Source organism: Lactuca virosa, chromosome 3, assembly GCF_052849685.1.
Source record: "Lactuca virosa cultivar CGN04683 chromosome 3, Lactuca_virosa_CGN04683_v6, whole genome shotgun sequence".
NCBI classification, from domain to species: Eukaryota; Viridiplantae; Streptophyta; class Magnoliopsida; order Asterales; family Asteraceae; genus Lactuca; species Lactuca virosa.
Genome location: NC_136428.1, coordinates 140,674,601 through 140,700,159, shown reverse-complemented (window position 1 = coordinate 140,700,159; position 25,559 = coordinate 140,674,601). Strand labels below are relative to the sequence as shown.

Below are 25,559 nucleotides of genomic sequence, written 5' to 3'. Positions count from 1 at the left end.
CGTCTCAAAAAATGTTACCTCCCAGAACACCACAACTTAATGATGTAGCTGATTTGAGATTCGCTTCCTATATCATTTTCAGAGTATGCCTTAGAGACAACCACCTATATCCTCAGTCTTGTTCATACCAAGAAGTTTGCCAAAACACCTCATTAGATTTGGATAGGGAAACCTCACCTTTTCGCACATATCAAGGTCTGGGATTGTAAAGTTTTTGTTGGGTATGAAACTCAAGACAAACCCAGAACCTAGAGCCGAGAAGTGTATTTTCATTGTTAACCCACAGAAGTCCTTTGGATACTTATTCTACAGACCAAGTGATAACATGGTATTCGTACCTCGAAGAGGAGTCTTTTGTGAGAGAGAGCTCATATCGAAAGAGGAAAGTGGGAGTATAATTGATCTTGAAGAGCTTCAAGAGTCACCCAATGAAGGACCTTTGATGACACTAGCTTCGAACTTGAGTCCAAACCTGTTGATCCCATTGAGGATTCATTACCACTTCTTCGATCTAGTAAACTTAGCATGACACCTTTGTTTTATAGTTTCCATATAACGACAGATAGGGACACGTTTATCAGTGATAGTATACTAGTAAATTTAGATGAGCCAATTAACTACAAAAAAGCGATTGCAAGCCTTAAAGCTACAAAGTGGAAAGTGGAAATGTATAGTGAGATCCATTCCATGTATGATAACCAAGTGTGGACTTCGGTTGATCAGACACCTGGTCGAATGATGGTAGGGTAAAAATGGATCTTCAAGAAGAAGACTGAAATATCGAAAAAAATATGCACACATGAGAAGTAAATATATGCACAAACATCCAAAGTGCATATGTTCATCAAAAATAACTTTCATATGTATACGTTTCTTTCAAGATTTTTTTTTTGTATTTTTTTTTTGTAATTTTTTTTTTGTGAATGTACTTCTATATGACAGACTTAGCGCATTAAGTCACTTTTTAAAAGAAAATTGACATGAAAAAGTTGGTTGGAAAACATGGGTTTTGACTATATATATATATATATATATATATATATATATATATATATATATATATATATATATATATATATATATATATATATATATATATATATATATATAGGGTTAAGTTCAAATGAGAACATTATTTAATGTGCAAACGTGAGAACACTACTTTATGTTACTACTAGGCGAATGCCCGCGCGTTGCGCAGTGGGATAATTATGTAGTTTAATATGGTTATATATGGTTTAATGTATTGTGAATAAGCCATACATAAAACTTGTATACGATTAAATAGCATGTATATTTTTTGATTTACACATTTTTTATCATTAGTATCTAATGTAATTAATTGATAATTGATTAGATATGGATTCTCATTTGTGGTCGTCTATTTATGTTGAACCTCATAAAAATACATATTTAACGACTTTTGTTAGTTTTACTATTGAATAGAAAATGGTGTCGTATTTTAAGTAAATATAAAAAATCTCATTCTCAATCTATTTTAAGATAGTGACATATTTTAAGTTAATATAAAAAATCATATTCTAGAACTAATGAAAAAGAAAAAACGGAGCCAAAATTTTTAACTATAATAAAGTTGATTCCAATTACCAAGTGCTCAATCGAAGATAATATCATTCAATAAACATCATAAGATATTACGTTATATTCAAATTACGGACATCATTTTTGTAAGAGTAATTCAAAATATATGAGACTATAGTGCCTAATACAACAATGTAATAACCAAATGACCCTAACATATTTTAAATGAAATATAATTATAATATATTATCTATGCAACTAAATTTCTGCACAACATGTGGGATTCATCTACTATATGGTATTCTTATAATATATTATATTATAGTATAAACATTATATTTGGAAAACCACTTTGAGTTATATTGTAGTTTATAACATTAAATTTGTGATGGGCTGTATTTGACACACATTTGTGTATTTATATCTATATTATATATTTAAAACAAATCTTATATAAACATCCAACCTAAATATTCATCTTCAAGTTTTCTTTCTTCGCCACGTAAACAAACTTTTGTTATAAAGCCAAAAATGGAATAAAAGACACACTTAATTGTATGATCATGATATATTGTATTTTGATTGGGGCTTGTACAAAACATGCATGAGCATATATTATTAATTTATCTCTTGTTTTGGGTAATTCGAATAAGATAGCTTCAAATCCAACGTATCAAACGGATTACCCATTTACTAAAGTCTAAAACCCAAAAACTCAAACATGTTCTAATACCATACAAATGCATGAGGTTTTAGCAAATTATTATCTCATATGAATTACCATTGATTAATTATTAAGAAGGTGAAAAGGTTTGGGGGTTTCAAATGCATGAGGTTTTAGCAAATTATTGTGGGGGGTTTCAAATGCATGACATTCAAGGGAAAATGCAAGCTTTATAAGTATGTAAGATTCTACTATGAATTTAATATGTATAGTATTGTAGTAATTATAATGTGAATATATTCAATTTTATATTGCTATTCTACTATAAAATTTATATATATATATATATATATATATATATATATATATATATATATATATATATATATATATGTAGTAATTTAGTAAATTCTAATGTGAATGTTAAATATGTGATTGTTCATATATTCGGTGATGAATAATGTCATAAAGTTGTACATACAAAATTTTAATGTGAATATTAATGTGTGATTGTTCGTATATTTGTTGATGAATAATGCCATATCGTTGTATATACAAAATTCATAGTAGAATAGTAACATAAAGTAGTGTTCTCACGTTCTCACATTAAATAGTTTTCACGTTCTCACATTCTCACATTAAGTAGTGTTCTCATGTTCTCACATTAAATAGTTTTCTCATTTGAACTTAACCCTATATATATATATATATATATATATATATATATATATATATATATATACATAGAGAGAGAGAGAGAGGTAGGTAGGTTCAAATGTTTCCAACAACTATTGTGTACATCTAAGAACCAATCAGAATTAAGCAAAAATAAAATCATTAATAAATCATGAAAGGGTATAATAGTAATCTATGCACTTGCTTATATGGAAATTCCTAAGATATTGGACCAATTCTCCTTAAATCACTTCGTTCTACATCTCGAAAACATTACTCCACCAACGGATCACATCTACAACAATTTTCCCCTTCTTACTGTTTTCTCTTCTCTTTACTATCCTCCACCATATTACGACTACTTTCCACCATCAACTTCAAGGGGTAACTACTACCTTGTTTCGACCTAGGGCTTGTTTCCCTCTTTGCATCCGTCTTTGTTTCTCCGATCGGCACATGTAAGGTATGTACGCTCCAGTTTCTCTCTTTTCATCCATCTTTGTTTCAATTTTGAATTTTTTTTTTTGGTTTTTTATGGTGCTTCAGTTCTTCTGGTTCATCAATCGCAATTTTAAATCTCAGTTTTTTTTATATATCTTACTTATCGATGTTTATGTAATCTACCGATCACCATGCTAGTGTTTCATTTCAATATAGTTTATTTTTTTAAGTAAATTTGGTCCTGATAATGAGTAATTGATTGTTGTAATATTAAATATTATCAAATACGAGATCAATTTGATAATACGGTTTCACAAACATAGGAAACTATGACCATATGTTAGTGATAAGGAAGTCCCATGTCACTATGTTCGATGTTATCTTGAATTCTAGTTAATTCGTAGAATTCTAAATGATGATTTGTGATATGAAAGTTATTGTAAAAATTTTCACTAGTAGTTGTGTTTTACAAGATTGTTGTTATGGTTACATCCTACTAATATGACATCTAGAAAGTTTTAGTGAAAGCTTTCGACAAATCTTCTGTTAATCGTGCTTGTGCTTTTGGAGGATGTGATTATTAATTAATTACACTCCATTTAAAAGAATTGCATTACATATATTTCGGAAAAAATATCTTTTGCAACTAATCTATTTCATAAACAAGATTGTTTTATTATTTTTATTAATTTCCTGGTGCCATATTTTTTTTTTATGTTTGTTACAAAGATTAAGCAATACAAATTATTTATTGGATTTTTTTAATATCCGAATGCCTATTATTCTGACAAAATTCGATATCATTCTCCTTATTTGTCAAGGTAGGAAAAGTAAAAAACATTCCAAGATAGGAAACGTAAAAAAAAATTCTACTTGAATACACTATCATTCTCCATTGTATAGTTTCCATTAAATAAGTCATGTTTTTAATCATCAAAAAGAATATTTGACGATTCATCTCAATCAGTTATGAATAACATTCTATCAGAATCGTTGCTAAAGTTTGAAATCAGCAATCGCTAAATCGGTGTCACCATTCTTTTTACTGTAATTTCTAAATTCAGAAGGCATCTGCCATATTCTATGCATTCTAACATAATATATATCAAGTTTTTGAAGAATCTATGCATTATTAAACTTGTAATTCTCAGTAGGAAACCATTATTGTTTGTTTTTTACTTTTTCTCTCTTGTGTTGTATATAAAAAACTCAATTGGTGTTGTTTTTTAGAAGAAATTAGTCTATTATGATGTGAAAGTTGAGTATGAGGTGTGAATGGATTTGTGTGTATTCTTTCAGAATTTAATTATATAAGTCCATTCTTTCAGAATGTTTGTATTCTAGCAGAATGTATTTTTTGTATTCTGCCAAAATTTATAAAACAAATCTTATAAATAATATTATTTTAAAATGAGTTAGTGTTTTTGTTAGATTTTAATGATTTTTTTTTCTTTTTAGGTTTTGAAGAGTTTGTCATTCATGTGGAAAATAAAGAAAATATGGAGAAAAAGAGTGTCTTATACTAGAATGTATTCCTCCAGAATGTATAAAATGAATCTTAACAACCTTATTCTTTCAGAATGAATTACTGTTTTTTGTTGGATTTTGATGTTTTTGTTGCATTTGTGATAGGAATGATTTGAAGACCTTATATGAATGACGTGAAGAATGAATCAAAGATTGATCATACTCACAGTTTAAGAATGTTGTTGTTTTTTAAGAATTACACTTATTCTTTCAGAATGTTGTTATTATTCAAGAATGTTATTTTTGTATCACAATCCTAGAATATAATTATTAGATATATTATTAGTTCAAGAATCGATTTTGTATATTGTTTCATAATGTAATTATTCATGTTTTCTTCTTATTTATGTATTGTTAAAGGATGCCATAAACTGTTATTTTAATAAAATGTCATTCTAACAGAATTTCATTATAACAGAATCGCATTCTGACAGAATAAAATAAGTTATAATCGGTTATGATTACAAATTAAATTAAATTTGAAATTGAATTAATTTTAAAAAAATAGAATTATCCCTTCAAATTCGAAAATTTCCTTTTTAAAGTATATTTAATCGTCTAAAATACCCTTTTAATTAAATTTGAGTGAATCATAGACCCTCAAAATCATCGCTATTCATTATTTCATCAATTGGTTCAGAATTCTTCTTACATGCACACAATAGTTACCTAAAACAAAATAACCTAACCTTATATATATATATATATATATATATATATATATATATATATATATATATATATATATATATATATATGGATAAGATCAAATGTAAATCACAAGTATTGTGTGAATGTATGACTAAATTATGGCCATTACACTAGTACAAAAATGACCTACGGACACACCATAAAAGTGTGACAATATGAGTATAGTGACATTTTATTTTTTCACTGAAAGTGTGACGGAAGGTGACGCCATCGTATGGGTCTTATGGTCACTTTAAATTGTAGTGTCAGTATGATATGAGAACATGTGGCCGTAAGAATGATTCTAACTGTGTTTGTGTTAGATCAGTTCATGAGGAAACAGGGGTATTTTCGTCAAATGTTTCTCTTTTAAAATACAATACCATAATTAAGTAAGGGTATTTTGGTAAGTTGTTTTTATATCATGTTTTCTTTTGTCGTAACCAAATAACTTAAAAAGAACCGGTTAACGTAGTTGGTCAGTGTACATGTAGTTAATGGTATATTTTGAAATAGCATGAGTTCGAACCCCACTAATAACAATTTTTTTTATAATGTACATAATTTTTTTAAATATGTCAAACGTTAAAACAATCATTAAGCAAATATCTCTTTTTTTGTTTCTCGATATCTCCTTGATCATCCACACCCATTGCGTAAATATGAATTTTGAGACAATATGAATTTTCGTCGAATCATTCTCTGCTTACAACAAATGCATTGCAAATACGTTTATACTTCAACCAGAAATTGATACTTCAACTAGAAATTCATATAGGTACACATACAATATTAATTTCTACAGGGACATAAATAACAATTATCCTCATAATATGAATCTTTGCTATTTCGTTTGGTCATGGAGTGTATCATTATATATTCTATAATTAACAAGTATTTGATTTCCATTTATTGGATTTATTTGTAATGTGATCTTTTTCGTTTATGCACACCAACTGTTTGTTAATATACTTCAATGAACAGGGAACATATATTTCTTAATGTCATGAATTATATTTGTAACGATAATATTTTTCCTTCTTTTAACATATAATGATCTTTGTTTTTGTTTGTAGAAGGGAAAGGCCAAACCTTGATCCTGGTGTTACGTGGAGAATAAGAAAATGACAAAAAATGACGATGTACTTTCCTTAATATCTTTTTACCATATTATACCATCAAACTTTTCTGGTGTAATATTGTTACAACACAAAGTTAATTTTTTCAGTTTTTTACTGTAATGGTGGATGACATGTTATAACATAAACTGCATATTATAGCAATGTACTTTCGTTATGCAATGTTAGACAAAGTTGTATTCTTTTCATTTATTTATCATACTTTTCTGTTAAAGAAAGTTGTATTATTTTCATTTTTTAATGGTGTATGATCTGGTGCAATTAAAAGAATAGATGGCAAAAATGGCAATTTGGTCCTTTCTTATAACTCTTATTCAATACAACTATATTGTTATTTGTTTTTGTTATTATTAGTTTTTTTTTTTTCAGAAACTGTTTCTGTTGAGGTAACTTTACAAAACTGTCATTCAATTTTTTTTTCATTAATTTATACAACCCTTTAATTGCAAAAAAAGCAATGTACTTTTGTAAAATGGCATGATTGACCTTTTTGTTCATTTTTATTCTGCCAAATGATATCAAAGATAAAAATGGTCAAATTTACGAGTCGTCCAAAAAGTCTAAAATTGTCATTTTTTTTGTATAATAACTTAACCATGAAACAATTTCAGTTTTACATCAATAAATTTTCATTTTATGAAGACTATTCTTTAAACTTACAAATACAATAGTACAACCAGAATGAACATTACATAAATATAGTAACATATTCAATAAACGGCCCATAATTATACCGATAAGACATTATTGTTCTTTTATAACTATATTTACATATAGACACATATAATAACTGTAATCATAACTAAATGCTACCTACACTCACAATATTTGTTTCTTCTCAAAGCCAATTCATCATATTTTGACACACCTAAAAAATGGTACATGAACATAAACAACCAATACTAACTTGTTTTCTTGTGTTTACTAAGTACAATTAGTACAGAACCGCCCTAAGGACACACAAATATTTAGTGTGACAATATGTATCACCTTTTAGCTACTTTGTATGTTATGTATCTAAAAAGTCACCAGGTTATAAACACACATACAATTGATTCATGTCACAATACGTTTATCTATTGTCTCTTATAAAAAAGTATGACAATGATAATCGATACATGTGGCTGATTGTGACCTATGACCTCAGTGTTTGAGTGTGACTAATATTTGTCACATTTGGTATAATTAAGAGTGGTTAAAGTTTTGATTATCTATATAATTGCCACACAAACTAATTTAAATGTATCCAAAAACAGTCTCTAAATTTTTTTAGTGACCTTTGGCCACACTTTTAATAAAAAGTGTCACAGCCCGTTTTTCGGAAAGTGTGACCGTAGGTCATTTTTGTACTAGTGTTAGATTAAAATAATAAAATGATGTGATATGAGGGTATATGTTATTAACATGGAGTAGCATTCATTATATAGTGATATTTAATTAATTATAAGGGCAAATATGATAATTTATTAAGAGAGAGAAATAAAATTAATTACATTCTAGGTAAATAAGTCATATGAATTAATAAAAAAAAATCAAACAAATAAGTATCTAAATAAACATTTTTATAAATTAAACGAGTTATAAGAAAAATAAACAATTTAAACGTATTAGTTCTTCAAATTTTTAAATCACCGGTTATTATAAACATTCTTAAAGAATATTAGAGATTGATTTTTTAGAATGATTAAGAATCAATTTTTATAGTTAAATAAACATTTTTTAGAATGATTAAGAATCAATTTTTTACTTAAATTAACATTTTTGAGAATGATAAAGAATCAATTTTGTTAGTTGAAGCTAGACGCTTATTGACGAGAATGGTTAAGAATGACATTCTCCTAAAAAATTCTTGAAGAATCAGAATTCATTCTTTAATAATAAAAGTTAAATCTTTAAGAATAAAAGTTAATTCTTTAAGAATGGATTAATTGATAAATGTATTTGGACCACTTAACCAATATTTTTATGAGAAAAAGAAGTAAACAGATAACTAGACATGTGTGTTTTTATTCTGGAAAACCAAATACATTCTGAAAGAATAATGCATTGTGTGTAAAAAACAACAAAATTAAACAAAAAAAAACAATATATTGTGATGCATTCTGAAAGAATTATATTGAAGAAGATATTCTTGAAGAATAATTTAACATTCTTTACTGAAAAAAAAAGAGATTCTTACAGAATTTGGAAAATATAAAATATGTACAATTTTATTTTAACATTATTGACTAAAAAACATACGTCGTCGCCACTCGTTTCTTTTGATGCATGCATCATCATCATCTTCCTAACACCACCCACCGTCATCCGGATTTGAACCAGCCACCAATCATGTTCATTTCTAGAATCAATCTGCAATTTTAATTCAGAAGAAAGGAGTTATGATCGATTTTAAGAGATGGGAGTAGCCACTACCGGATCCACTAGTACCACTAGCATTTATTTGCGTCATGGCAGCAGCCACGATGGCAATTACTGCTGCTTGGAAGACAACATGATCATACGGTGGAGGTGGTGGCGGTGGTGGAATAGGTGGATTATTGTTGAAACGCCTATTTGATTTACGTGGCGACATCTTTTTCTACAAAGTTTGAAGAGGAAAAGATGTTAAGTTCTCTATAGTAGTTACAAGTCAGGTGGTATTGAACAAGATATATCTTAGTTGTAAACATATCATATCCTGACTTTCATAGTGTTCTGCTATTTATAATAAAAGTCTACTAATATAAGTAAAAAATCGTCGATGCTATTATAACAATACTTGTAACAAATTTGTATAGTGTATTCTATACCAGGTCTCTCTAAAATTACAATAAGTAATTATAGATTACCATAAGTAGGTAAGTTGAAATCATGAAGTCATGAAATAAGTGTTAACTAAAATGTTTGTCAATTTCTTTGATATATTTGATACATAGTGTTTTTGGAAAATTTGACCTCGGTACAGGTCTATAATACATCAAAGTTTAAAGGTAAATCCTGACAGCATTAAGATTCCCTGAATAGTATAAACACCTAGACACAAGGTTAAGTTTATATATACATAAGGTAGTGTCTAACGCATATCCGTAGTCCTAGTTTATATAAAAAATGTGAGTAGTCTAAACACTACTCGTGGCGGGCGCTGCCCTGAGTACTAGACTCTGCCACATGGCGCTCTGCTTCCATCAAACGCCTCTCTAATGTAACCTGATGCTCCCGAAGTGCTCTTATTTCGGTTCGGGAAGCAATCATCTCTTCTATAAGAGCTTCAGTGTGGTTCCTGGTCTGATCATAGTCTTCGTTTAGGTAGTGAATACGAATCGTGTTGACTTCAGTGGTAGCACTAACCTCCACGATTCGGTTGATGGCCTCTCTCGTTTGTCCATCATGGCGAGCAACACGACGTACTAATACAGGGAGGGCTCTATCTGTTGAGCCTCCCCCATCAAGGTTATAGAAGCCTCTTTCCATTCCGAAATGAGGGCGTTGGCCTTGTTCTTGACTCCAGTTGTGTAAATCTACGGCCCATCTTGGCGTTGGTCCTTGAAAATCCTGTCTGACTATGGGGTGTTGATCCTTCTGTGGTGGATTGTAGACCTTAGGATCCGCGTCCGATCCTTCCGAATCTTCTTCATCTTCAACTTCCATTATTTCTTCAGGATCCTCCTCCGGATCCTCTACAATCCAACCACCATTGCCTTGATTTGGAAAATAAGGATCTCCATGTAGATGAAATCCTGCCATTGTGTCTGTGCGAGAATAGAGATATATGAAAACTCAAGAGTATGATATATGTTAAAGCCTAGATATTATTATTACGATTCTTATAATATCATAAACTACTCCTATAGTATTTTATCTTTATGTTTGGTTCTTAGAGTTCTTCTGATACATAGGTTTGGTAGGTTTTACACTTGTTGCAACACCACGATTACTCCCAAACACATGTTGGTCGTATCTCAAATAAATATAGTTGATCAGGCTATATTTATCCCAGATATGATTACATAACTGTCCTGGTTTAACTGTAGTGTTCAACATCTAAATTCTTTTATGTAGTTCTCACTGTGATACTGATTCTTGTATGTATGCATGTTAGTATACTTCTTATAAAATACTTAGATTTTAAAAGTATACTTTTAGTCAGAGCGCTTTAGCCCCATCGTATTTATAGTTGTATATCTTTTATGGTTTGATATACTTAGTTCACTATAAACAAAGTTCTGTTACCAATCTGTCACACCCCTAAACCGGAACGGTGGAAACGTTCGGGGGCGGAGGACGTCATGTACAGTATCAAAACTAGAAAAACAGCCTTTTACAATTTCATAATAGTAATCAAAGTACAAAAACCATGTATTGATAAAGTATAAGTTATTACATATGTGTTCAAATCATTGTATATCGACACCAACAATGTATAACAAAAGTTAAAAGACATGAGTCTATGAAGCTCCGTCTTCTCAAAAACTCGTGGATGTACCTGTTTACTGACACTACTAGAAAAACAGCCTTTTACGACGCGCAATGCGTGTCGTAAAACGCTCAGACGACGCGCAAATGCGTGTCAAGGAAGACCCTGTCATAACGAGAGACGACACGCTTTTGCGCTTTGTCTATAGATGACACGCATTTACGAAGCGCATTTACGACACACATTTACAACACGCATTTACGACGCGTAATGCGTATCAATGAAGCCCATGTCATAAAGGAAGACGACACGCATTTGCGTGTCGTAACTTTATGACACACGTTTAGGACACACATTGTGTATCATTAAAACCCCTGTCATAAATGAAGATGACACACATTTGCGTTTCATAAACTTCAGCAACCATTTACGATATACATTTACGATTCGTCTTTACGATACTCATTTACGCATAATACAAAAATATGGAAACAAATATATACCAAAACAATCAATTTCATCCATAACATCATGTCAAAAAATTGTAATACATTGGTATTAAGGGGATCTGATTGTACATTGTTATTAAGAGGTTTTCCCTAACTATATAACCTAATACTACATTGCTATTAAGGGACGCCTTGTTTCAGATATCATGTCAAAAAAAATCCTTCATGTCAAAAAATTGGCTGTTGTCCACCGGGTGTAGAGGGCAAGTAATGACTTGAACATTACCTGAAACAAAAAAGCTTTTATTAATCACACAATCAACAGCATTTATAAGTACATCAAAATGCATATGTATACTAATAGATGTGATATAATATGTACGATCCTGTAAAAAGAAAATAGCAAAAAACAATTGAAGGAATAGATTACCAATGATAATAAATAATAAAGAAAAGCCTCTTACCAGATGATCCAAGAACTTCATTAGCTTATCATTGAGTGAAGGCAATTGCTCATGCGGAATTTACTCAACCTACAATATATTTATAAAATTATATAACTACAAAAAAATAAAAAGTAAAATCTACCCTTAAGCTTACCAGAAAGAATACATGACATACATAGCAATAAATACTTGTTAAACCAAACAGAATACATAGCATAAATATATAGAATATTTAGAGAAATGTAAACTAAAAGTACCTCCAAACCAAGTTCAAAAGCTTTTTTTGGCAACAAGACAAGTAAACTTGCTCTTATTGGGGCTAAGAGAATTTAGATATAACAACAATGTTATATTTAAAGGAACAAGAAAAGTAGGAATATAAGGGAAACATGAAGGGGAATAAGATAACCTAATCTCACCATAATCAACAAACAATTTGTTTGCTCGTTAGTATGCTTCAATCATAACCAATTACCTTCTTTCATTTTCTCAACAGCAGCAAAATAGTCATTTCCATTAACTCAGCAACTTCCTTCTCATCATATTTTGCAACTTAAAATGTTCATACTGAAAAACAAGGTGACAAACTCTTAATGAAATTGAAAAAAAAATATTGATTATGAATTCTTCACATTCTCTCACTGTATTGTAAAATTCAACCAAAAATAAAGAATAAAAAATCATCTATACTAAACTGATTACTACATCAAAGCGAGCATTCTTATCCAACCATCAGGGCCAAATATGTAGTAACCTACCTGAAATTTGCCCAAACTGAGAATAAGTAGCATTGTCCAGTAACCATCCTCTGCTGTCAATATCTTTGCATTGTTCCTACAAACAAAACAAAAGATTATTCTTAATAGATATTTTTAAGAAAAATATTAACAAAAAAAAACTCACCTAGAATTAGATAGTAGAGAAATCGACCTATACACAGGAATGCACCAATTAAGTTTGTGTGAAGTATTAAGAACTTTAGATAACATCTGAACAACCCCTTCACTCAACAGTATTGGCTGTAAAAAAAGCATAAATCATTAAAAATTAGCAAATATTAACTTTTAAGCAACAACTTAATAAATAAAAGAATACCTTGGAACGTGGCTATTCAAGTAAGCTAGCAAGAAAATCAAGCAATCTTTGAAAATCAGTTAAGACAGATGGATCTAAAAGCCACTCTTCTATATATGGAGTATAATAAAAATATTCAACATGTCTGCTTTATATTTAAAATGCATTTTAGCATATTAAGTCTTAATACAAACAGCAATGGAAATCCCACCTGTGCCCTATGTCTCTTACTTCTCAGCAAATCCTGCAACAACAAGGCTAAATCAGTCATTTACTATTTTATGCATTAAGTCAAAAAGAATATACACTCACATATTATATAGCTAACAAGACTATATGCTGTCACTTTTATATTATTTAGGCAACCAATACAATAATCACATGTCAAATGAATCTTGTGTTGTTTCATGATGTTCTGACATTTTTTTCTCTCTACTTTGTTTAACAAATCAAGGGATTACTTTGTAAAAACTTCAATATCAACAAATTTAGCATAACAAAAACCTCAGACAAGTTAAATAATTTAGTTTCAAGGATAATAAATGGATAAACGAATGAATTTACCAATTCTCCCTGTAAGAAGTATTTCTCTTCAGTAGCCATCTTTTTTCTTCTGTTAAATGTAAAATAGTTGCTTTAGCCTGAGGAAATCAACACAACACTTTTTTTTAAAAAAAAAACCGACCTCGGTAAGATTTGACTCGATTCCTTTGACTATTGACTTCATCTCTTCAACAACTTTAGCTAATCTCAGCACTTCCATATCATTCATCTGCATAGATTCTTCATTTTTTATAAAATCTCTATTCTGCATTACATATTCTTCATTCCTTTTTACAACTTCTTCTTGGTTGCAGCGGCAGGTTTCTTAGCAGGGGTATGAAGAAAGCTTGTCAAATTCCTTTTTACAACTTCATTTCTTTTTATAAAAGGTAAACGGGCCATACGCCCTACAAACTTGTGGACCAAATGTGAGCAAAGCCCAATATGAAGAATCCCCGTGTGTTGTGATAGATACATTTTAGTTCTTGTTGTTACTATTCTTGATTACATTTACATAATTTTTTTGTCATTTATATGAATCGTTAGAGCTTTTTATAAAAATAAATAAATGGCACAAAACCATTAGTCAATCTTCTACCAGAAACATTGGTGTCAACAGACTCCACCTAGAGTGCTGGAAGTGAAAAGAGTTCAAGATCCGAGTTCTTTATTGGACTTGCAATTTCAAAGAGATAAACTGCAATGTTTATGGACACCATCGTGCATCTGCAATGTGAAAAACAAGAATTATCAGAGAAATGAAACTGAAAAGTAATAGTAAATGGGAATAAAGTTCATGCTTTACATTATGTAGAGACCCGAAGTTTCATCAGAATCACTTTTTGTTTGGGTTTCTTTCCATGCGGTCCCTATGCAAAAACAATTACATAAATGGTCCATGTGTTTTAAAAAATTATAAAAATGGTCCCTACCTTATAGAAAATTTACAGATTAACCCCCCCAAAGATGTTAGTAAAAAAATCATGACTTATATCAGTTTAATTGTTGTGCTCATTAATTCAGAAAACAACATTTAAAACATGATGAAAGGTGCTTACTACATCAGACAATGTCATTTTTGCAGCAGTAATGGAACTTAATTTCTAAAAGTTTGGGGATTTCTTGTGGGCCCACCCATAATGCTTCCTTTCTTCCTTAGTGTTGTTATCCCCATCTTGAATACAAACAATTTCTTTTCCATTTTTTTCTCCATGAAGCTTATCAAGTAAAGATTTAACAGAGGCAAACACAGATGCAGTATCAGAACTCCATCTTCTTGTTTGATTAGAAGTAGAAGCATCGGTATCACGCCGCAAATGGTTAGAATTTGGAATGAAAAGAACAGAAAATATTTACTTTCCAATCAAACATATTTCAACATCTGGATGCAGCATTAGTTTCAAAAGTTGAAGAAGAAGATCCTCAGGGAACACCTGGTATAAGAGAGGTTTTAGAAAAGTAAACTTTAATTTTGAAAAAAAAAAGTTTGATGATTATGCTCACCTGTTATGAATTTAAGGAAACAGATGCTACAACAATCATGTGTGCAAGAATGATCATTGATCCAGTAGTTGACCTAGCAACAATACTACTAGGTGGTAGTTTCTAAAGTGTTGTTGACATTACATCAAACAATGGGCGTGCATCAAGAATCTAGAAACAACCTAATACAAGTTTAAGTCAGATTTCTACAGAGAAAGTGTAAACCACAAGTCACTAAAAAAAAAAAACAAAATCATTTTACAAAATTCAAAATCCCTAATTTATAGAATCTTAAATATCCTTAATTAAATAGAAAACATACCACGGATTCCTGTATAATAGGAAAGAGGGACATCTGTATGTTGAATCTTGACTAGGATATCAGGAGCTGTGATAATGTTGTATTGTTGCCATCCAGTGAATCCCCAAACTAGATCACCTTTCTTGAAGTTTGAATGCCCTGATTCTACAACTTTAGCTACTCCATATCCTGTTATCAGTTGCAAGTTACAAAAGCTAAATGATAATTTGATCATCACAAGAGATTTTCTAGAAGAAAGAAGAGAACTTATATGCTGTTTTTGAAATGAAAGATATTGGACAACTTAAACCCTTCTTTTAAAATGATTCATTGCAAGCCAATGCACTCAGAAAGGTAAAGATTAGGAAGAAGATTGAGTGCTCTGATTCAATTGAAAAGATTGAGAGCTCTAATTCAAATTTTACACTTGGAATATACAAATGTTTGGGTGTCCCAATTCATTTCGAATAGAAAAGCACAATCCTAACGACAGATTTTTCAATTGCAATATGTTTTCCCCAAAATTGCAAAAAGTGAAAGTTAGAAATGAGAGCAGAGTTCATACCGATCCAGGAGTAAAGGAAGAAACCTAACAGCCTTCAGTTTTGGTCATTCGACCACACATATAAGGATCACAAAAGAGATAAAGGTTCTTGAGGAGGACGCCATTGGAACCTTGTGGCGGGAGCTGGAGGGGGACGGTGGCAGAAGTTGTAAGGATCAAGTCTGATTCCTTGGGGAAGCCATTAACGTAATCCTTAAAGATCACCTTTTGATTTCTCACTTCTTCCATTTTCCTGCTTAACAAGGACTAGATTACTATGCGAATATGTTGGCAACTCCAAAAACAACAGAAATAATCTCTCATGTGTAGGTCTCTGAATCTTTCTTTCCAGGTTTTATCTTCTCCGTTGACCAAAGAATCAAAATCAACTGAGAAAATGTCGGATTTCTTATATTATAAATTAAAATATGCCTGAAAGGGGCAAGAGGTGAAATACGGTGGATTTGAGGGCGAGAAACTAAGAATGGTGGATTTTTCGGACAAAATCAAAGGGATAGAAGAAGTAGAAATCCTAGATTTTATGTGATGTCGAAAGAGAAGAAGCGTCCGGACTCTAGGGGGTAGGGGTTTGTTTTGAAATCACAATGGCTTTTGAGGGCTCTTCCCATCATCGGAGACAGAGAAGAAAGCATCTCAGTTTCTTATTCAAAAACTTGAAATTTCTCTTCGAGGTTTGTATGTATTTTATGTGTTGAAAACACGAGAGTGGCAGAAGATCGAGTGAATTTCCTGACCAACTCTTCCTTATTCACAGTCCTTTCAAGAAGAGTGATATATACCTTTTAATCCAACATAAAACCATATTTCTGGTAGTGGTGGCTGCTAGGGTTTCCGAGAGAAGGGAGATAGAAAATGAAAGTCGTCGATTGTTGGAGAGGAGAGAATGAACAAGTCTTCAAAAAATTTGGGGATTTTGTTTCCCGCCGGCCCCTTAGTTATTAAGGAGGGAGCGCGTAATAAAATTTTATAAAACGACATATATATACGACACTCATTTAATTTAGGTGCCCTCCGTGTTTGTAGTTTTTTTTTGGACACAAATTTTAGGGCGCGCATAAATGCGCGTCCTCTATCCTTCAAATTTTGGAAATTCGACATCATTTTTAGGACACACAAAAAATACGTATCGTAAATCACCGAGTGTCTTTGTTCGCGTGTCATTAAAGGGTTGTTTTCTAGTAGTGTGATTTCCTAAGAATACAACTAGTTTTGAAAAGAGTGTCAACAATTAAGTTGGTGAGTTCATAAGCATGTTTGTATTTGAAATCTGTAGTTTGTTCCATAAAAATGTAAGTATGTTTTCCCAGAAAATCCTATATTTTATATTGTAATGTATTGTACTAAAAACGTGTAAATGTTATTGTACTCTGAAATAGTATAATGTAGTTATCGTCCATATAAAACCATGAAAAATGTGTTTTCTCTATACTGAAATAATGTTCCATATTTGTACTTGTATGAAAACTGGGTATTTGTAACTGTCTAGTTTTACCAGTTATACTTGTAAGATATTTTATTATAGTTTTATTATTAAATAAAACTATGTGAAGTTGTTTACTTATTCATACACTAATCATATTATTCAATACCAAATTGTGAGTTATTATAACCATGCTTGATGACCTAAGATGGCCTGCCGGCCTAGCTATTGCAAGCAGCTCTGGTGCGGGATTGTCAGTCCCGTATAGATCTATTCACAAGTGTCACGCTCTCCCTCCTGGAGACTCTGGTTATAATTTCAGGACTTGGTTGGTACTTAGATAAGTACTTGAAGTGTGTCTCACAAATGCTATATTGACGGTTACGTGTAGAATAATGAAAAGTTTCTTTGAAATGAATAAATTGTAAGTACATCTCATAAACTATATTTATTATAGTTTATTTGTTTGTTTTCCATCATGTTTTCTGAGTATGTAAAGTAGTGCATATGATTCAAATTGTATTCTGAGCTTTGAAATGTAATATGTAAGTTCCATAAACTATACCTATTATAGTTTATATTTTTGTGTTTTTACTGAAATTATAACCTTTGTTTAATTTGTAAAATTTGTAATACGATTGTTTCCGTGAAATTCAACATTTATGTCCAAATGGTATAAAACAATTTGCAAAATTTATAATTTTTGTTTAACGAGTTTGAAATCTTTTTATACTTATATAAATATAATATTTATATAATTGTGATTAAATAGACAGTCGAATAAATAATTCTACCCCAAGCCCACAACCAAACAAAGAACAGGAAATAGAGTCAAATTATCAATTCTAAGCCTGTTGAATCCTAATTATATAAATTTATACATATATAAGTATATAATTTTAATAACGGCAACAGTTAATAAAATATTGAAAACATTAAGGTATTAACACAAATTTTATTGTGTTACACTTGTATTCCCCCTTAAAATAGTGAAAAATCATGAAAATGTTGGGGTATGAACTCACCTTTTGTGTGATAACGGTTTTGTTAACGGGTAGAAAATAATGACTTCGGGTTAGAACACAGGAAAGATATCGTTATCCTAATGATTTTAATCACGTAAAAAGTGTGATTAAATTGATACACGAATTATATATGTTTGTATAATCATAAGTCTTATAATAAAAACTTACCAAAACTTGTAATAATATAGAAGCAAAATACTCTTTGAATTTGTTTTTGTTCTTAGAAGTGAAAGAAAATGGCTAATATTTGAGAGAAATGAAGGAAATCTCATTCACTGGAAGTAAGAAATGGGAAGAGGTTGCTTAAATATGAAGGAAAAAGGGAGTCGGCATAAGGGTTTTTGGCCGAAAAAGGAAACCCACCAAGGGGGTTTGCGGTCTGAGAGTTTTCGGCCGAGAACAATTTTCGGTCCGAAGGGAATAAGGTCATGTGAAGGTTTTCGGTTGGGAATTGTTTTCGGTCCGAGGCTTAGTGGTTCTATGCGAGAGTTTGCGGTCCTCACAATTAACTTACATTTTTGCAACACTTTTATAATAAAAGGTTTATATATATCAATAAACTTTTGACTTTTATTTGACATGTTTGACTTTTGTTGACCTTAGGTTGACTTTTACATACTTGAGAATAACAGGTTGTTACAGTTTATGAACCTTAACCATAATGATCATGCAAATTAAGAACACTTATTGATTATAAAATCTCTTTTGTCTATGAATGAATAAATCTAAGAATTATCTATCCATGATCAAAATTAGACAATCAAGCAATTATTATGATCAAATAATGCTCTTTAACACAATTAAGCAACTAACTTTACTAGTTATAGTAGGGTATGATCAACCTCTAGCTCTAGAAATTTAATGATCATAAATAACTAAGATAAACAAGTTCATGCGATGAATGGCCACATAAATAAAAAAAAACTTGATGAGAAAGGAATAAAGATATGAACTTTTAACATGCTATGAAGATCTATCAAACATAAGCTAAATCCAACTTCAATAATCCATAAAAATAGAAATCAACACATAGTATTAGGGTTCATCTCATCTAAACGAAAACAAAAGGGTATTAGCCCATAATATGTATATAAATATGTCAATATCAAAATACCCCACACTTGTCTTTTGATTGTCCCTAAGAAAAACTTATTTCAGTATGTCACGTCAAAACATTGCCTACCTATATCATACAAAACAATCCAATTAAAGCTCACTAATTATGCCTCACCTCAATGCATGTATTTGTGTCTAAGAAATTCTAAGTACCTCCCAAATCCTAAATACTCACAATCCTCATAAACGCTTCCGACTTATTTTGAACAACATTCATTTTTGGTATTCCTACCACCTACGCCCTTTATTTACCCCCATTCATTTCAAAAGTTATTGCCAAATTCCAAGCGACTCCACTTCAAAAAGAAAAATACTACTCCCTCCGTCACATATTTATTGTCCACTTTTGAATTTTGAAGTCTTTATTCTTCAAATTTGACCTTAAATATTTTTATTATTGATATATAATACTTGATGCAAAATATATGTATGGAATGTGTTTTAAATATCTTTTCATTTTATAAGCTTCATCAAGTAATATATAACACAAATAAAAATATTTAAGGTCAAAGTTGAAGAATAAAGACTTTAAAAGTAAAAAATAGATAATAAATATGGGATGGAGGTAGTATAAAATATAATTATCCTAAAATATAACTATACTTCATTACAACTCATATTATGTGGAACCTTTTCTCTTTTCCATTTTTTTTTTGTTTTTTGTTTTTTTTTTTTCATAACTTCAACTTCAACTATCACAATTAAACAAACAATACTTTTACTTTATCTTTACTATACTATAGTTCATGACTTTCAAAGAAATTCATTGAGGTACTCGGAATTCCTTAAGCCACTAATGGGACCTATAACTTTGGATGAAACCCATGTAACAATTTTCTTACTATCCATCCAAGTTTTTACAAATAGTTGGATAGATATAAATATCCCTAGGGGAATACTCACCGAGTCTCAAAGACCACAGATTAACTTCACTCCTGAATTGTTAATTAATTTTATATATAACTAGAATCAAAGTGCATAAATTAAACATATAATACTTGGAACATGGAATTCACAAAGGAAAACATATTATGTCTCTCAAACTACACAAGGTCGCGTTTTTGTCTCATGATTTCACCAGAACTGGGAAGCCACAAATACACTATAACATATTAGCTAAACCAAATCTTAGAGTTCTTCATGAATCATCCCACACAACACTAGAAAACTAGTCCTAACGCAAAAATATAAAAAAATTTAAAAATGTACTAGATTGTTCAAAGTAGACTATTATTGCTAGTTTATATTGTTGGATTATGTGTCTAAGCCCATAGCTATAATTGGTATGTACTTGAATTGATAGTAGCACGTTCCTTTTGGGTTGCCTTCATACTAGCAACTAAACATGATGACTTTTGGAGTGAGAGATTAAATTTATTATTTGAATAATAAATTGGAATAAATGATTTATTAATATGTTATGAAAATAACATATTAATTAGAAATCATGTTATTTAAATAATATTTAATCATAAATTAATTTGGAATTAATTTTGGGATTAAAGGAGTTAATTAAAAGTATAGGGGCTATTTAGCAATTAATTAATAGTTGTGGTTTTGGGCTCTTGGACAACCCTAAAGAGGGTTGGACGAAAGCTTTAGGGAGGCCCTAAGGATTTTCGTCCAAATCCTTGTGAAGGGGAATCCATGGGCTGCTTAGGCCTTAAGCAGGAAATTAGGGTTTCCTCCAGCAAACCCTAGCTTTGGGACTAAGCAACCTAAACTATAAAAGGAGCCTCGCCCTCTAGGTTTCGGCCATCTTTTAGAAACCCTAGAAGAGCCGAAACTTTGAGGAACTTCCCTCCTCTCTCCTCTCATCTCTCATCTTCTTTCTTGGTGTGTTTGTGAGCCATTAGAGGTGTTACACTTGTGACACTTGTTCTCAAAGTGAAGATATTCAAGGAATCCATTGTTATTACAATATACCAATAAAGGTATGTGTTCTAATCCTTGTTTTTGTTAATTTCAAAAATTGTAGAAGCATGCTAGGTTTTCTTGTTTTGTGTTCAATGCTTGTATGTCTAATAGAGAAAACATAGATCCAAATATTTAGGGTTGCATGCACACATAGGATTGTTTGTATGCTCAAAACCCATCAGTCGTATCAGAGCTATTGGTTTTGTTTTCAATTAGATTTGATGCAATTGATTGAATTTGAAAAAATTTGGGTTTATGGAAATTAAACCCTAGGCCTTGGTTTTTCGCAAATTAGGGTTTTATAACCCTGTTTTTCGAAAATTGCTAAGGGTTTTTAAACCCTTTCCTTTGACCTCCTAATTTTCAAGATCTAGGGTTTCCTAACCCTAGGGTTTTCGAAAATAAGGCAAGGATTGAAAGCCTTGCCTTCCACCCCAAGTAAAGATTTCGAAATCTAGGGTTTTTGGGTGGGTTGTTATTTTTGGTAATTATCTTGTTAATTGTATAATTAGATAATTAAAGATTTTGAATATCCCTCCCAAGTTTTCGAAATCTAGGGGGTAAGGGATTAGGTTAAATTAATTTGTTTAATTTAATGGATACACCCTTATACTCTATGTAATATTAAAGGTTTAAATATTACTATACGTATAAGACAAGTCAGTCGAACCGCTAGTACACATCATTCACAAAGCCGATCTATAAGGGAGGTATAATGAAACTGCCTATAAAATGGTAGTTGAATGAGTGTCCACTCTCACCCAATGCTTCCTTGATTGGTGGAGGGTCGTTAGCCGAACGAGGTTGATAGGACACTTAATTCTCATTAATAAGTATAATGAAATAAATAAAATAACTAAATGTTTTTATTAAATTCTCAATCTTACTTTAGGAAAATGTGAATTTGATGCTAATCCATGAAATTGCACATTGCAATGTATAAAATTCATTAGCGGAGCGTGTGTGGTTAACCGACACACTAATATGGACTTATAAAGGGTGGAAATGGTGTCTCGTAAATTATCATTGATTAATGGAGCGTGTGTGGTTAACCGACACATTAATTAGGTGATAAATGACATCGAGAGTACCAAGCTAATTTGCTTGGTTATTCACACCTTGTTGGGGATCCTCGGTATCCCAGTCACAAATGGAAAGAGCATAATCGAGATTAAACATGCCATTGAATAGTTCAATGAATCTCAAAAGATCTAGGAATTTCATTTAAAACCTAATTCATTTAAATTTCGTTTTTTTCGTGGTGAAATTGGTAAATCATCATTTACCAACCTTTAAATAATTTTCAATTAGATTACGACATCCCTTTTCTGAATTGTGAATTATTTAGTTGGGTCTTAGCCTTAATATTTCATTTGGGTGTTATATTAAGGATTTCTTTATCTAATCAAAACTTGTCCTTTTTCCTTTTCAGATGTCAACTTCCAACAACGCTTCTGGTTCCTCCAACAACAACTCCAACCACTTCTCGCTCTTAAGCATCTGCTCAACAGTCACTTTTGATGGTACTAATTATAATGATTGGATACGCAACATCAAGATGGCTTTACGCTTCGAGGACAAGGAATATGTGCTCGAAAAGGAGCTGAACGAGATTGATGAAACAAAATCTACTCCTGAAGAAATAGCTTAGTATACGAGACATTGCAATGATGCGACCAAAGTGTCATGCATCATGGTGGCTACTATGAATCCTGGGTTACAAAGGTTCTATGAGGACTATTGGCCGTATGAGATGAACAAGGACTTGATGGAAAAGTACCATCAACGAGCTCGTCAAGAGAGATAAGAGATAGTCAAGTCCCTCATTACTAGCAAGATGAAGGATGGAGAGTCTGTCACGACGCACTTGCAACGCATGCAACGTTATGTGGATCGTCTGTTGAAACTCAATGTGAACTTCGATGAGGAATTGGCTATTGACATAGTCTTGCTCTCATTGCCTAGCTGTTATGATCAGTTCGTTATTACTTATCATTTGAACAAGGAAGAAACTACATTGAGTCAACTTCCAAGCTTGCTGAGAACTTCTGAAAGTGGAATGAAGGGAAAGAGTATTGCCTTCACTCGATCTGCTGCTGCTCCCGTCTTGGCCATTGGGAAAGGGAAGGGAAGAAGAGGAAAGCCCCCTCAAAACAGAACTGGAAGGGAAAGTCTCAGGTCGGGTCCTCAAGTAATGGACCCAAAGGAAAAGTTAGTTCTGAAGCTCCCCCTGCCTCTGATTCTAAGGATGCTACTTGCTTTTAATGCCATGACAAGGGGCATTGGAAACGAAGCTGCCCCAAGTACTTGCAAGAGATAAAGGATGGAAAGGTTAAGCCAACTTCGACAGGTATTTACACTATCCTATCTAAAAACTCATCATATTCGAATTCTTGGGTCCTTAATACAATATGTGGTTTTCACATTTGTTTTGACTTGCATGAACTAAAAAGAAGTGAGGATGTGGAGCATAGGAAGATGAATGCGATAGGAGATTGTCGCTTGTTACCATGATTGGTGTTTATTCTTTAGTGCTTAGTAGTGGGTTATGTTTAGATTTGAAAAATTGTTGCTATTAATCAGAAATGACAAGAAATATTATTTCATTTCATGGTTTATACAGACAAGGTTTTACATATTCTTTTGATAATGAGAATAGATCTATTTATGATTATTATAATGGTGTATTTTATTTCGAAACATTACCTTGTGGTGGCGTGTATGAAACTGTGATGGTTGTAGACAATTTAGGTAATAATGTTTTGCATATTGATTCATCTAATGGCTTAGACAAAGCATGCTTGTGGCATTGTCGTCTTGGAAATGTCAACAAGAAGCGCATTGCCCAACTCCAAAAGGATAGAGTGTTGGCATCATTTGACTTAAGGTCAGATGATACATGCGAGTCTTGTTTACTTGGAAAGATGACTAAATCACCTTTCACTGGTTCTTGTGAAAGAGGTGAATGATTGTTGGATCTCATACACACAGACATGTGTGGACCCTTCAGATCCACCACAACGGATGCAAATCGATTCTATGTGACTTTTTCTGATGATTATAGCAGATATGGATATATCTTAATCAAGCATAAGTCTGAAACCTTTGAAAAGTTCATAGAGTTCAAACATGAAGTCGAGAATCAATTGGGTAGGAAGATCAAGATGCTCAGATCTGATAGAGGTGGTGAGTATCTTAGTATGAAATTCCACGACTACCTCAAGGAATGTGGAATTATTTCAGAACTAACACCTCCTACAATATATCATTAACATATTTGGCATAATTACTATATCAGTTACAAAAGTCCGCTTAATCAAAATCATATTAAAAACCATTAAGAATAATTTAAAGATTTAAGTTCACTTTTCGTATCAAAAGAAACAAGAGACATCGAATTGGGAAAAATATGCTTACGAATGACATAGATACAAAGCTTTTGCACCCCTAGCACACTCTATGTCTCTTCAATACGAATGCATCCATTGTGTTTTTGGATTTTATGCCTTCTGCTTTCCAAGTTGTGCCTCCGCCTCCACCTCCACCTCTACACTGGACTGGAGAGGCGGGAGGGTCAACTGATTTAGGAGAAGTGAGAGGCAAGGTCGATTCTATCACTACCAACACTTAGCCTAATTAACAGAAATCAAGAGAATCATGAAGGTCGAAAATTTAAAGAGAAGCAGGAGGCAATGTCGATCATTTCACCACAAACACTTAACCCTAACTAGGAGAAATTGGCAAAAGCGGGGGTGGAGGGGGGTGTCAATCGATTAAAGAATAAAAGAAGATATTTTATAAGATGGAATACAAAATTAAGATGACATAGTTTTACGAGTGACTATCGTAAATACTTTAGATTTCATTGAAGATGACATTATTTTTATGTCATACGTTTTTTTCTATCATAAATCATGTGTATCGTAGTTAAAGGCCATTTCTCTAGTATTAAACTAAAACAAATAAGTAAGTAATAGTTGTTTATTTTGTATTGATCAAAAGAGAAATGAATAGATAAAAATGTTTATTTATTATTAACTAAATAAAAGAGTTTGGTTGATTACAACACATTTAATTTTTAATAGATTGTGTTGCATATGTTGGCTCAAAAAATAAATAAATAAATAAATAAACAGTCTTGCAAAAG

General features: G+C 31.5%; 1 protein-coding gene and 2 long non-coding RNA genes across 3 annotated transcripts; all 3 read right to left on the bottom strand.

Moving 5' to 3' along the window:
* Positions 1–11,633: 11,633 nt before the first annotated feature.
* Positions 11,634–12,964, bottom strand: LOC145162651 (uncharacterized). The gene is made up of 5 exons (XR_013739227.1): positions 12,873–12,964; positions 12,728–12,803; positions 12,445–12,536; positions 11,988–12,056; positions 11,634–11,809 (listed from the first exon to the last, which is right to left on the bottom strand). It is a non-coding gene; the product is annotated as an uncharacterized LOC145162651 (long non-coding RNA).
* A 113-nt stretch (positions 12,965–13,077) lies between these two features.
* On the bottom strand, positions 13,078–13,908 carry LOC145162650 (uncharacterized). Its single transcript, XR_013739226.1, has 3 exons — positions 13,729–13,908; positions 13,608–13,684; positions 13,078–13,287 (listed from the first exon to the last, which is right to left on the bottom strand). It is a non-coding gene; the product is annotated as an uncharacterized LOC145162650 (long non-coding RNA).
* Positions 13,909–15,261: 1,353 nt separating this feature from the next.
* Positions 15,262–16,162, bottom strand: LOC145164129 (2-alkenal reductase (NADP(+)-dependent)-like). Its single transcript, XM_079082852.1, has 3 exons — positions 16,045–16,162; positions 15,391–15,558; positions 15,262–15,302 (listed from the first exon to the last, which is right to left on the bottom strand). The coding sequence occupies exons 1-3, from the start codon at positions 16,160–16,162 to the stop codon at positions 15,262–15,264; spliced, it is 327 nt and encodes a 108-aa protein (XP_078938978.1).
* Positions 16,163–25,559: the final 9,397 nt, after the last annotated feature.